The sequence below is a fragment of the Protobothrops mucrosquamatus genome, unplaced genomic scaffold (genome assembly GCF_001527695.2).
Source record: "Protobothrops mucrosquamatus isolate PMUCROS unplaced genomic scaffold, P.Mucros_1.0 scaffold3626, whole genome shotgun sequence".
Taxonomy (NCBI): domain Eukaryota; kingdom Metazoa; phylum Chordata; class Lepidosauria; order Squamata; family Viperidae; genus Protobothrops; species Protobothrops mucrosquamatus.
This window is the reverse complement of record NW_015389588.1, coordinates 74,641-89,407: the sequence shown is the minus strand read 5'-3', so window position 1 is coordinate 89,407 and position 14,767 is coordinate 74,641. Positions and strand designations below refer to the sequence as shown.

At 43.1% G+C, this 14,767-nt stretch overlaps 1 protein-coding gene across 2 annotated transcripts in view; it reads right to left on the bottom strand.

The window, feature by feature from the left end:
• LCTL (lactase like) overlaps positions 1–14,301 on the bottom strand; it is a 31,030-nt gene extending 16,729 nt beyond the window's left edge. The window contains exons 1-3 of one of the 2 annotated variants that reach the window (XM_015827341.1): positions 14,136–14,301; positions 6,387–6,614; positions 750–1,555 (exon numbers count right to left, since the gene is read on the bottom strand). In XM_015827341.1, the coding sequence (XP_015682827.1) occupies positions 750–1,555; positions 6,387–6,614; positions 14,136–14,292 (1,191 nt within the window). In that variant the 5' untranslated portion in view covers positions 14,293–14,301. The remainder of the gene's footprint in view (positions 1–749; positions 1,556–6,386; positions 6,615–14,135) is intronic. The other variant, XM_015827340.1, reaches the window with a different exon arrangement.
• Positions 14,302–14,767: the final 466 nt, after the last annotated feature.

Sequence of the window (14,767 nt, the reverse complement as noted above, 5' to 3'; positions counted from 1 at the left end):
AGGCAGGACAAGAAGCAACGGATGGAAACTAATCAAGGAGAGAAGCAACCTGGAACTAAGGAGAAACTTCCTGATAGTGAGGACAATTAACCAGTGGAACTCCTTGCCTCCAGAAGTTGTGGGTCCTTCATCCCTGGAGGTTTTTAAGAAGAGACTGGACAGCCACTTGTCTGAAATGGTATAAGGTCTCCTGCTTGAGCGGGGCGCTGGACTAGAAGACCTCCAAGGTCCCGCCCAGCTCTATTCTGATTGATTTTCATGAAGGAAATTTTGGGGTTCAGCTGCCTTTCTTACTACAGGTAGTCCTCGACTTATAACAATTCGTTTAGTGACCGTCTGAAGTTACAGCAGCACTGAGAAAAGTGATGTCGTATGACTTTTTTTCACCCTTACGGCCGTTGCTGCATCTTCACGGTCACCTGATCAAAATTCAGATTTGGTTGCTTGGTGATTGGCGTGTAGACATTAACCCTGACCCTTTGGCGACTTTCTGACAAGCAAAGTCAATGGGGAAGCCAGATCCACTTAATGACCGTGTTACTCGCTTAACAAGTACAGTGATTCACTTAACAACGGTCCAAGGGAGGGCATTAAATGGGGCGAAACTCACCTAACTGTCTTGTTTAGCAGCAGAAATTTTGGGGCCAGCTGAGGTCGTAAGTGGAGGTCTACCTGAATTCCCTCTGAGCCTGCTTCTCCACGCAAAGAGAAGTGGTTAGCAAGAGAAAAGCAAGAGTAGAATTCATCACCTTGATGTACGTCAACAGCCGCCGTAAACCCCAGGGGACAACTGCCAGCCAAGAATTCCCAGTTGCCACAGGCCAGGATGGATCTATGATTTGTTCGGCTTCTTTGTCTGCAGACAAACTCGGCTGGCCAGGCTTGTGATCCGAGTGTTTAACTTTGCGGGCGGTGTAATAATTGAGGGCAAAGAAATCGGCCGTGCCTTTGATCCTGGCCTTCTCTCGTTCGGTAAATTCAGGAAGCCGTGAAGACGGAGAGCCTGGCTCCGTGCACGCAGTAGAAATCTTCGATTTCATCATAGCCGGATAGTCGCCGTGGAGGAAGATCGGGGTGGCGAACCAGTCCAAGGAAAACGCGATATGCCTCTTGGCAGCTTCCCGGTCAGCGAGGGAAGTCGGATCGAAGGGTTCGGCCCAATCGGAGTCGAGGGCTATGGACACAAGTCCACCCTGTTGTTCCCGAAAGAGTTGGTGGTAAGTGTGCCAAGCTTCGGCATGAGCCTTGATCATATGGTGGGCTGCCAGATAGGCACCGATACCGGGCATGGAGACACCCGGCGCTATAATTCCCTTTTCATAGCCGTACACAGCAACAACGTGCGGTTCATTAATGGTGATCCACAGCTTCACCCGGTCCCCGAAGGTTTGGAAGCAGAACTGGGCATACGCGTTAAACGCCTCCACTGTGGCGTCGGATCTCCAGCCGCCTTGGTCTTCTAAATGCTGAGGTAAGTCAAAGTGATACAGCGTCACCACCGGGGTGACGCCGATGGAGAGCAGCCCATTGATCACTTGGTTGTAATAATGAACTCCTGAGGAAGAGAAGGCCAAAAGGTTGGTGAGATCAGCATTTGTTCCTTTCACGTTGCTCGTCCTCACTATTCTCTCTCATTCCTTCAGCCTCGCTCCCTTTCCCAAATTGAGCCTTTTAAAAACAGGCAGGCTAACCTTATTATTGACCTATTAGGAGGGTGGAAATAGAGCCAGCGATGTGCTTAACGTGAGCGCACAGAGACTTGCAGTGATGAGCCCTGAAGGATCAGGTCAAGAGTTTATCATATTCTATAACAGCTGGTCCACCAGCCTATGAGAACGCCACGGAATGGACATAATATAGAAAAAGACTTAACTCCATATGGAGATTCTCAGTCATCCGGGTCATGGTTGTCCCAAGGGTGCTTTTTCAAGAGGCAACTGGACTTTCTTGTTTTTCTTTGAAGACCTTTCGCTTCCCATCCAAGAAGCTTCTTCAGTTCTGACTGAATTGGTGGGGAATGGAAGGATTTATACTCCTTGCAGACTGCTGGTCATTTGCCTTCTTTTAGAGAGTCCTTGAGGCCACTTGGAGGTCTGTCTGTGTCCTCAAGGTCCACGTGGCCTCAAGGACTCTCTAAAAGGAGGCAAATGACCAGCTGTCTGCAAGGAGTATAAATCCTTCCATTCCCCACCAATTCAGTCAGAACTGAAGAAGCTTCTGGGATAAGGAGTGAAAGGTCTTCAAAGAAAAACAAGAAAGTCCAGTTGCCTCTTGAAAAAGCACCTTTGGGACTTATCTCTACAGCATTTAGAGCTGTTTTGGCTTTGATTCCCAAAAGATGGTACTCTACACATAAAAAGTGTCCCCAGTGTTTTAAAGCAGCTACCTCATTCCCTAGAGACATGGGGCTACTGCAAGGACAGCCATATAATCCCAAGAAGACATAGCTGCTTTAAAAGGTTGCGCTCTGTTGCTTTATTCGTCCGATTCCTTTTTTTTTTGGAATCAAAGCCAAAACCTCACCCAGCCCAAGTCTGTTTTATTTAATTATCAGCCTATTTCCAAGCAATATCTCCTGTGTGTGAAAGCACCTGGTGATTAACACCAATTAACACAGAACTATTTTTTTTTAATTTTTCCAGCTTTCTGTTCACCCGCAATAAACATTTAAGCACACACATGCGCACACAGAGACAGCCACACAAGGGCCAGATGTCTTGTTCTGCATTATCTTTATCCAGGCAGTGCTGGGTATTCAGGTAATTCTGCTCTCACAGCTGTACCATATGGCTGGCCTTACTTCAAGCATGCCAGCCGTCCTGTTTTTAATCTACCTTCGGATGCAACAAGATGCCACCAGATGCTGCATGGGCTTCCAGAGAAGCCTTCCAGAGGCACACCTTCCTACTACTTTGCAACCGATCGGTTGAGTTCCTTACGGACCCCTTGTTATTGTCCCTCACTTCGCCAAATTCACTTTCCCACAAAACCTCAATATTGGCAGAAACACGGCCGCAGCCACCTGTTGACTCTCTAAACCGCTTAGAGGGTTGTAAAGCAGCACTGTGAAGCAGTATATAAGTCTAAGTGCGATTGCTATTACTATTGCTAAAATCCAACCCATGAATTTGTCAACTTGTCACAAGGATAGCGTGAGAAATTTCATAACTAGCTTTGCTGAAATGAAGATATACTGTATCTACAGCATTCCCCGTCTACTAGAATGCAGGGGGACTAAAGAACCGAAGTATTAAAGGAGTCGTGGTGGCACAGTGGCTGGAAAGTGCAGTATTGCAAGCTAACTCTGCCCACAGTCTGGAGTTTGATCTTGACTGGCTCAAGGTTGACTCAGCATTCCATCCTTCCCAGGTCGGTAAAATGAGGACCCAGATTGTTGGGGGCAACAGGCTGACTCTGTAAACCACTTAGAGAGGGCTATAAAGTACTGTGAAGCAGTATATAAGTCTAAGGGCTATTCCTTCCTTCCTTCCTTCCTTCAAGTTTGATGCTGACCAGCTCAAGGTTGACTCAGCCTTCCATCCTTCCCAGGTCGGTAAAATGAGGACCCAGATTGTTGGGGGCAAATATGCTGATTCTGCAAACCGCTCAGAGAGGGCTGTAAAGTACTGTGAAGCGGTATATAAGTCTAAGGGCTATTGCTAAGTGCTAAAGATGATGGCCATCAGGGATAATGACATCTCCAGCATTTTTTTTCCATAGAGGATTACCTTTGCAAAAGATAGGTTCAACTTGGCTCCATTAAAGTTTTAATTTAAAATATTTTCAGTGATGTTTAAAAATAAACACGACACTTTTAATAAAGTCTTGGAAGACAACTGGAAGAAAAAAAAAAGACTAGCGAGATGTCTTTTATTTTAGATGCCAAACAGGTAATCAATCAGCTCATGTGATGCTTAAAAAGGACACTGCGCCGAGATTTTTAATTCTCTTCCTGCTCTTTTGCAAACCCCCCCCCCCCAAAAAAACCCAAAGCACCCCACCAAATGTAGATGGGAGCGTGGCCTTTCCAAACTTGGCGGCTTCAATTGTTTCAACAGATCACTGCTCAGGAGAAGCGAGATCCTGGGTAATGAAAAACCAGCCTTCCTAGAAGAGTTCCCGGCGCCCTTTTGATAAATTTAAAGTTCATAATATTAATCAGAATGTTTACGATGAGAACCAAAAAGCAGGAGGATATTTTTTTTTCCTTCAAAAAGATGACGACCGGATTGGTAAACAGGGCGAGGTTGCTGACGGGGGTCTTAGAAATAGGTCTATTAAACGTGTCCCGTTGCTCCGGCATAAAAAAAAAACAACCCAACCCGTATCACCTCTTCTGGATTGACGTGCTGTCAACCGGCAAAGGCTATCTTGATTTCTATCTGCAAAGTGCTGCCATTTATTGAGGTTTTCTACTGATTAAAAAATAAATAAATCTCTGGGTTTTCTGGCAAAAAGTTCCCTAACTAGAGAGCTTCACGGATGAAGAGGGTCAAAAGAGGGAGGGAAGGAGGGTCTCCTTGGCCCCACCGTTGAAATGTCTCTCTCTCACACACACACACATACCCCAGGGACACCATGCCTTGTTTGTTCTTCCTGCCTTTCCTGCTCGCCATCCCACAAAGCCTTTTAGGAATTAAAGAGCAGATCTTGCTAGAAAAAAGATCTTTGAACCAGGATTGATAAACCTTTCAACGGGGGCTACTCAAGTTGGTGGAAAGTCCAGCTAGCTACGACTCCTAATTCTCATGGCTGCTGACTCCTTCTTGAGTTACGCAGTAGGCCTTACAACTGGCTGCTAGAAAGCAACAAGATTTCTTGTCCTCTAGTCCAGGCTGGTGGGCGTCCAGATGCATCCAGTGGGCCACAGGGTGACTCCGAATGCTAGCTGTGATAAACCTGGGACTTGATCCAGTTCCAGGGCTCTTCTGACGTTTCTTGAAGTGGAAGCTGGGGTCGAAATGTTATTTCACGCGTGCTAAATCTTGCTGAAGCCATAGCAATAAGTATTGCTACAGATAGGACCCGAAACAGCACAGGTTAACAGAAATAAGAGTTTGAGGTCATGTAACCCAACCTCCATCTAGTCTCGTAGGAGACCTATACTATTTCTGACAGAGGGCTGTCTGGTCTCTTCTTAAAAGCTTCTAGTGATGGAGCACCCACAGCTTCTGGAAGCAAGTCCTTCCACTGCTTAACAGAATAACAGAGTTGGGAGGGACCTTGGAGGTCTTCTAGTCCAACCCCCTGCTCAAGCAGGAAAACCTATAGGGTTAGAGTTACGTCACCATGAACCCATAGAGCAAAATGGACATCGCCAACAAACTCGGAGTGCTTGGGTATGGTTAGGAGGGCACTGACTTTTCTAGGCTGCCCTATCTATGTTTTTTGGTAAAATACATGGGAAAATCCCACTGGAGGGAAATTCCACTTAGGGTTAGGGTTAGGTCACCATGAACTCATAGAGCAAAATGGACATCGCCAACAAATTCAGAGTGCTTGGGTATGGTTGGGAGGGCACTGACTTTTCTAGGATGCCCTATCTATCTTTCCTGGTAAAATGCATGGGAAAATCCCATGGGAGGAAAATTCCACTTAGGGTCAGGGTTAAGTCACCATGAACTCATAGGGCAAAACGGACATCGCCAACAAACTGGGAATGCTTGAGTATGGTTAGGAGGGCACTGACTTTTCTAGGCTGCCCTATCTATCTTTCCTGGGAAAATACATGGGAAAATCCCATTGGAGGAAAATTCCACTTAGGGTTAGGGTTAGGTCACCATGAACTCATAGAGCAAAATGGACATCGCCAACAAACTCGGAGTGCTTGGGTATGGTTAGGAGGGCACTGACTTTTCTAGGCTGCCCTTATCTATGTTTCCTGGTAAAATACATGGGAAAATCCCATTGGAGGGAAATTCCATTAGCAGATCCAACCAAACATTGCACTTTTGATACTTGGGCCTTTTTATTTCCTCTCTCCCCATCTCAGGACATCCATTGCCACTTCCTTTTTTTCTGTGCCCTGTGCTGTCTTTTATGTTTAACTCAGGAATTTCTGCACAATGCTCCTAGCATCCTCGGTGCGGAAAAGAAATATCTATTGACGGCCGGTATTAAAAAAAAAAACCAAAGCAAACAGTGAAGTAATAATATCCTAACTCTAACCTCATCTCTAAAGATCACATCCTCAGAAGTACGCTGGAATATTAATTAGGCCGAGATTATTATTATTATTTTTTAACATATAAATCCCATAATTGCCACGAACGAAGTTGCCATTTCAAATCTGCACTGCAGACTCGAACGCCGGCTTAATTGTGCCAGACTGCGGCAATAACCTTGAATTAAGGCAGCACCAGTTTCTATTTTGAAGGAACAATTGCCTTTCTGGTTGATGAAACCTGTCGTCCCATCAGGTAACAGACGTGACCAGGAAAGAGAAAAACGATAATGAGTCAACCCAAGCTGTTTGATACATTTCAAATCTTCCTCCCACAGAGAGTAGCTGCCACAAGCTATGTCGCCGGTCTGGTTCTTGAAAACTCGATCTCCTCCCTGGTGGGTGAACGTGTCCCAGACGCTGGGGCCTTTCTCATCTGCATCCCAGCCTCCTGGTTGAAAACAAAACGATCGTCACACTTTTGACACGCAGTGAATACATACAAGTGAAATACTTCGCGTCGCTAGTTCAGACGATGTGCTGCCCCAGTCGCTCGCTCGCTCACACGCACGTATCGGTGTGGCTTGGTGAGTTTTATTAATATTCCCCAGCAATTCCCTTCACCCAAAACTCAAAACTGCCCTAATTAAGTCCAGCCACGAGCAAGCCAAGGTTAGTCCACAGGTTAGCCTGCTAGTACACAAGGCACTTGAAAGTTACTCAAGCAAAATAACTCCACCGGGCAAAACGTAAAGCTCAAGAGGCAAGAAAAGTTCGGAGGCTCCAAGGCACAATTCCAAACACGGGGTCCATCCAGAGCGAAACAGGGAACACCGCGATCAAACAGAACATCTGGAAAACCAACACATTGTTCCCAGCAACGCTTCCCTCTGTCCGCCGGGATAAATAGCCAGCTCTCCAGTGCAGACCTTCAAGAAGGGCAAGGCTTTCTTCTCTGGAGTAGTCTGACTGGCCTCTGCTGCTCCTGCCTTTTCTCTGCCCTGGTGTTCTCGGATCAGGCGCAGGAGGCAGTTCCTCCTCTTCTTCACTGACCGTCTGCAACTGCCTGCTTTGCCCAGCTGAAGCCTCCTCAGAGCCATCAATCAACTCCATTCCTGATAGGTCAAGAATGGGCTCAACCTCCCCGCGAGCAGACATCTGGGGAGTTTGCCCAAAGGAGACATCACAAACAACAGCCCCCCCACTCAGAAAAACTTCTATGTAAGAGAGCTAGTAGGTGACCTGAGTGTTTCCTTTCCATTCTGTACTTAAGTCTTCCCTACATTTGCAGCGAAAAGCCACACAAAAGAACTGTGCCAAGGATAGGTGACCCCTGACCACAGCTGAGGCCAAAGTTTATGTGGCTAAGCAAAACAGCCCCCTTTGATGACTTTTCTTGACTGTTAAGTGAATCGCTGAAGTTGTTAAGTTAGTAAGTGGATCTGGCTTCCCCGTTGACTTTGCTTTTCAGGAGGTCGCAAAAGGGGGTCACGTGGCCCCCCCGGGACAACGTAGCCGTCATAAACACGGGCCAGTTGCCAAGCGTCCGAATTTTGATCACGTGACCACGGGGGACGCTGCAACGGTCGTAAGAGTGAAGAAAAGGTCATAAGTCAATTTTTTTCAGTGCCGTCGCAACTTTGTACCGAAGCCAGATTCACTTAATAACCATGTTACTCATTTTATGATGGTTTGCAGGGTCCCTGGGGGGGGGGAGGTCACGTGACCCCCTTTTGGTGAAATTCTGACAAGCAAAATCAACAGGGGGAAGCTGCGTTCGCTTAACAGTCATGTTACTAACTGAAGAACTGTTAAGAGATTTACTTAACAACTGTGGGGAAAAAAGGCCGTAAAATGGGGCAAAACTCACTTAAACAACTATCTCGTAGCAACAGAAATTTGGGGCTCATTTTGTGATCGTAAGCTGAGGACTGCCTGCAAGTTTTTATTTTTTTATTTTTAGGATTTGTAGAAAAATCGTTTTTAACCGTGCTTGTTTCAAATTGAGACGTTGTGACGTGGCTGATGGCTAAATTCTGTTTGGCTGGTGCTGTTCTTGGAGGGGGATGTTTTGCATAAAAAAAGAGCTTAAAATATAAGATCAGGAGAACCTTATGCACGGCCTTCAAGGACATGAAGAGCCACTGCAAGGCTTTACGTATCGGTGAAGGCAACATTATGCACAACGAGAACCAATAAATAAAAAGATCCGATTCACGTCAAGTTATCTTCCAAATTGTGTCTGTACGGGTCATCCACGATGTTGTTAGACCTCGCTTATTTTCTCCCCATCTGTTGGGATAAATAACAGCGGAGCGCAAGGATGTGAGGGATTGAGAAGCTGTTAATATATGTTGCAGAGAGCAAAAGAAAGGAAACATGGAGGATTTTGACACAAGGCTGATATTTATTGGGGCGGCTCCAGGTTTCCCAGAACGGGCCGATCTGTCCTCAGATAACAAAATATGTTAAATGGCCCTTGTTTTCCTCATTCACACGAATTCAGATGGTTGCAAACTGGAAGGGAAGAAATGTCCAAAGAAATGTGGAGAGGGAAAAAAAAACAACCCTACAAGGTTTGATCATTTAGGATCATCAAGACTCATAGTTCCTTTCCCCCATGTAATGCCAAATTTATAAAGATGAAAAGTCTTAATGCAAAAACATGGAATTGGAATTATTATTATTATTAAAAGTTCCTGACAGTGAGAACAATTAACCAGTGGAACAATCTGCCTCCAGAAGCGGTGAATGCTCCAACGCTGGAAGTTTTTAAGAAGAGACTGGACAGCCATTTGTCTGAAATGGGATAGGGCTTCCTGCCTGAGCAGGGGGCTGGACTAGATGACCTCCAAGGTCCCTTTCAACTTTATTATTATTATTATTATTAACAAGCTGCCTCCAGAAGTGGTGAATGCTCCAACACTGGAAGTTTTTAAGAAGAGACTGGACAGCCTATTTGTCCGAAATGGTATAGGGTTTCCTGCCTGAGCAGGGGGTTGGACTAGATGACCTTCAAGGTCCCTTCCAACTTTACTACTACTACTATTATTATTATTATTATTATTATTATTATTATTAGTCCACGTATTAATTGGGGGGGTGTTCTCTCTGAATCCAGTTGCAGATCACTAAAGTGATTTCCAAAAGTGCAGAATAGGTTAAATGTTGTGTTGTTGTTGTTGTTGTTTTTAAAAAGACAGTCATTCAGACAAGATGGATTCCTCCAGAAAACGTCTTGGCTTGTCTGCCGTGTCCTTTGAAAGTCCGGAGTGCCTCTCCGAAGGGAAGGGGACGCCATTCTAAACCATGGCCTCAGGCACGCATAGGAGATGGGAATTAATCTAACAGCCTCCCTTCAAAATGTCTGTTTTTTCAGTCAGAAGAGTGTCTGCAAGGAGAGAGGTGGGGGGGGTGTGTGTGGAGTTTGGGGAAACAGCAAAAGTTTCCACAAATTAAATTTTACACTAGGTTTCTGCAACCTCCGCATAATTTTTTTTTTTTTTTTTGCATCCTGAGAGTTGAAAGATATTTCCTAGTGATTTCAACGTCTTTGGTAGAGGTCACTGTTTAAAATGTCATTATGGGCTGCAATGATGCATACCACACTTTTTTTCCTGATTCTCTTAAAGAGTGTTGGCAGCATAACGTGGCAGAAGGAGCCGCAGTGCGAGACCTTGGCTGTTGCGTGAACTGGGGAGCTAGTCCTGGAGGACCTTGTAGTTTTCTTTGCTGCGGCCTGGAGAGAGGATCCCAGTGAAGGGTCCTTTAGAAGAGGCTGGAAGGATATAGGGGGGAAACTGACGGTCTTTTCGGGGCACTTGGGCTCAGCTGTTTGGGAAGGCTGGTTTGGAGAAGGAGGGATGTGAAGAAGAGGAAGAGCAGGGGGGGCAGCCTTGACTAGGAGGCCGTGTTCTGCACCTTCCTGGACCAGGAGACCCTACTCAACCTCACCCGTGCTCTCGTGACCTTCCGTATGGAGGACTGCAATGTCTTTTACATGGGATGCCTTTGAGGACTTCAACTGGCGCAGAATGTGGCAGCAGAATGCACAGGTATAGAATAGGTAGCAACTGTGAGGGGGACCTTGGAGTCCTAGTGGACAATCACTTGAATAGGAGCCAGCCAACACACTTCTAGGCTGCATTAACAGAGGGAGAGAATCAAGATCACATGAAGTGTTAGTACCGCTTTATGATGCCTTGGTAAGGCCACACCTGGAATCCTGCATCCAGTTTTGGTCGCCACGTTGTAAAAAAAGATGTTGAGATTCTGGAAAGAGTGCAGAGAAGAGCAACAAAGATGATTAAAGGTCTGGAGAGTAAAACATATGAAGCATGTCTGCAAGATTTGGGTTTGGCCAGTCTAGAAAAAAGAAGGACTAGGGGTGAGATGAGACAGCGTCTTCTAATATTCGAGGGGCTGCCCCAAAGAAGACGGGGTCAATTTATTCTCCAAAGCACCTGAGGGCAGGACAAGAAACAATGGATGGACACCAATCAAGGAGAGAACCAACTTAAAACTAAGGAGAAATCTTTGTGAAGTGGCTAAGTAAATCCAAAGCTCCATTGATTCTCAGCAGAGAAGATGACCATATTGGTTTTAATCCAGACTTGGAAGTTAATCAGGAGTCAAATATACCAGAATACCAGACTGTACTGCTACTCTAAACTATCCTAAAATAAATACTGGCAAATTACTTTGGCATTACGCTCAAGAAAAACTACATGGAGTTAGCTATATGCATCAGTTGAGCTTAACATGTAGGCTTAGCAATTCTAGTCCTAAGATAAAACTGTTTGTGGAAATGTATCCACGCACATAGTTTGTTTTCCCATGCAAGATGCTTAACTGCATTCTAAATTTGGTATATTCGAACAACGACCCTGAAAGAACATATAAAGAATGTAATTATTGGCTCTATGACCAAATAATTGATGAAACGAGAAAACAAGAACTACATTCTTATGTCTTACCACATAAGTGTAATAGGAATACTTTAAAGGTGGTAGAAGACCTTTGGTATAATGGTGTGCGGACGTGTGCTTGTAGTGAAGCCAACTCTGGCTATTTCCTAGCATTGAGCAGTGAGCAAAGAACAAAAGGGGGGGTGGAACTGAGCTACAAATTCTGTTCATATTTTATAGAAAGTAATGCTGTCTGAAAAGTTAGAGGGACTTTATGGCTTAGAATCATTTATAAATTAAATATCAGCTAATCTCCAAGATGAATATCTATGCCACCCTTTTACATCAGACCTCAATAAAAATGCATTTTAATAATCAATCACTATTACGAAGATTAAAGATGGAAAAGATATATTAGGGAAAGATCAGGCCTAGCCCTTTGCTGGGTCCAAATTGCTTCTCGGAATACATCCATCTGAAGACTAAGTTTCATGGAAGGTTAAATATAATATATCGGAAACGGCTAAAGTTTTCCTAGAATGTGAGATTTCTCTCTTCCTCACCGATATTGAGGCACGCCTGGGCTTCCAGAAGAAGAAATGGTGGATTGAAGACATCTCCACAAAAAGAGGAGAGAACAACGGTGGGGGAATAAAGAATTCCTCTCTGGACTGGGAAAAGACTTGAGATTACCCATAAGCGCTCCAGACAGTTGCTCTTCATGAGAAGATCGCAAGACAGTGGTCTCTGACGAGTTTAGGGTGGCTGTCTTAGTCAAACCATGGTCAGTGTCTTTAAAAGGACACTGGGTTCACATACCTCCTTTTCTAACTACTTTCAGAAATTGCTTCTTAAAAGCCTTCCAACCACTAGGAAGCTTTGGAACGACCATTTTTAAAGCACCGGGTGAGCTTTTTTTTTCTTTCAATCTTTACTGAAAGAAGTTTTAAAAATCCAAGTTTATGATTATTTTTTAATAAATAGTTTTTTAATACACCGTAAAAGCTTTAAAACTTTGATTTTTTTTTTTAAAAAAGTTACCAATGGACTAAAGGGTCCAGAGAAATTTGAAATCAGATTTTGGAATTGCAAGAATCCTTCCTGGGGGGAAAATGCTTTAGTTTTGAATCCTTCTTTAAAAATATATATATAATAAGACTTTAAATATTGGATAGCAGAGGATACTAGAAGGAAACCAAATGTTGCAATTAAAAGAGAATAACATTTAAACTGGGCTTACAGAATGAAACAAGATACTCTAACATTGGACATGTGCAAGGATAATTTTGAACAAAGGACTCAGAAATGAATTTTAATAGTGTCAGAGCCCTCTGTCATTAGTGACAGAAACATCTGCTTCTGGAAAAATGGTGTCTAGAAGATATTACGGAACACATTTTACTTGATAAAATTGAGACTGAGTTGCAAGTAGAATTACAAATGACAGACTATAAGGATGACACGGAAATATATGTCACAAAATGTATGTTACACTGGACGGATAAAAGAAGCCGGATGTTGTCTTAACAATTAAAAGGGATATACAAACAGTAAACTAAGAGAACAATCTTCTCATACTGGATTTACTAAAGACAATTATTATTATTTTTTTTGCAAAGTCTCGTGAGAAGGAACTAAGAAAAAAAGAAATCAAGTTTTACAATATTATTCGATTAAAGATTAAGTTAAAAATAAAAGGAAGAAATATAATTTGTTTTATTTGAACAAGGTTAAAAACATGTATGCATTTGTATGTAACCCTTAATGGGCTTTTGCTGACACCGGGATTGAAATGATGGTGCTTTATGGATTAGTTTATAGATAAGGAAAAGTATGTTTTTGTTGTATTTTAAGAGGAGGTCATAGCTGACTGAAAAACCTTATACTTGGGATGAAGGTTGAAAGTCACTTATTTATAACCCAACCCTAACCCAGGGGTAGGCAACCTTGGCTCTTTTATGACTCGTGGACTTCAACTCCCAGAATTCCTGAGCCAGCCAAGGTTGCCTACCCCTGCCCTAACCCTTTTCTTTTTCTTTACTGTGGTTTTAGTTTTCATTCTTTTCTCTTTCTCTATTTTTCCCCTTTCTTTCCTGCACCTTCTACACTTTCTTTGTTATTCTTCTGTATTTTTCCAGTTTGCATTTGTTTTTGTTGGGGTAACACTAATCTTTAACACAATTACTGTTAAAAAAAAGAGAGAGAGACATTGAGGCATGTCCCATGTGCCTCCAGCAATGTGTTATCATCGCCCAGGTGCCCTGGTCTATCTATCCAGGTTTATCTCACATATTGAACTTTCATGTATGATCATCCTCAAAGGAAGTTAAAGGATGTCAATTAATCACATCAATATTCTTTGAGCACCCCTCAAATTTGCCATTTTCTTTTAATTCAATAATTCTCGGCGAGCCCGTTTTATCAGTGGAAAAGTTTCCTAAGTTTGATATCAATTCAATTTCTTCCCAGACAAAGCTATATGATGTTTCAAACTTTTACTTACTTGCGATCAACTAAATTGAAAATTAAAAAAAAAGATAAAGCAGGACTATTTGGCACATTTTAGAAATATAATTCTTGGGATTTATTTTACTTTAGCAGCCAATGCTTCCATGTTTTTTTTAATAAGATATCAAGGAGAAGTCTATAATGCAATGTTTTGAAGGAGGAGAGAACGAGGAATCCCAAGTTCCAGTAAAATAGTATTTATTCAGCCCGGCACATTTCAGAAAACGTTCCTTACTGAAAGATACTTAAAAACATTTTTTAAATAGTGTTGCAAAAATACATGAATTGTAACACTAAAAAGGCTATTCAAAATAATTCACTAAGTCTAACAGAATAGTCTCAGGTTAACAGATCCAAAGATTAACAATATGTCTGTAGGCACCAGACACAAGAATTTTAATACAAGGAGCACCAAATGAATTGTTTACGAGAAACACAAACGTATCTTACACCATGCAGCATATGCTTTTGTCTATTATAACTGGAAGTAAAAACGAAAGAGAACATCAAATTTAAAAAAGTTATTATTTTTTTCTTTTTTTAAAAAAATCATTTACCTTCAATCTGATATGCTGCTGTAGCTGAGCCCCAGGCAAATTTTTCTGGGAAAGTCATACTTTCCAGATTGCAGATGTCGTCATTTGGAGAGGAGACAACATCAGCAGAAACTGGAGAAGGAGCAGAATCCATGGGAAGGCCGGCTGTTGTGTCCATCAATAAGGTTACTTCTACTTTTTCATCCCCGAAACAATATCTGGAATTAAAGGATGATCAGAAGTGTAAGGAGAGTTTTAGCCATTGGGAACAGATCTTGCTTCACCGATAATCCAAGGGCCTACATTCAGACTGTAGGATTGTCCCTCAAGAGCTGTCCAAGAAGGTCCTTGGGTTTTGTGTTCAAGGAACATCTTAATCCAACATTTCTTATCTATGCTCACCTCCCCAAAGGAAGGGTCCTGTCCAACACAGAACAGGATCTGTTCTTTTAAAGACGTCCAAGTATCGAATGAAGGAAACGCCGCACCCCAATTCTGGAGAATCTCAAAAATAAAGTACTGGAGCTTCCCAGAAGACAAGGGATTTTAAAAATGAAGGCTACCCCTTTTAGTCACAGACCTGTAGGCAGTTGGCCAACAGAACAGAACGAAGAGGCACCAAGTGGGTTATTGCAGCTCAGACATGAGTGGGC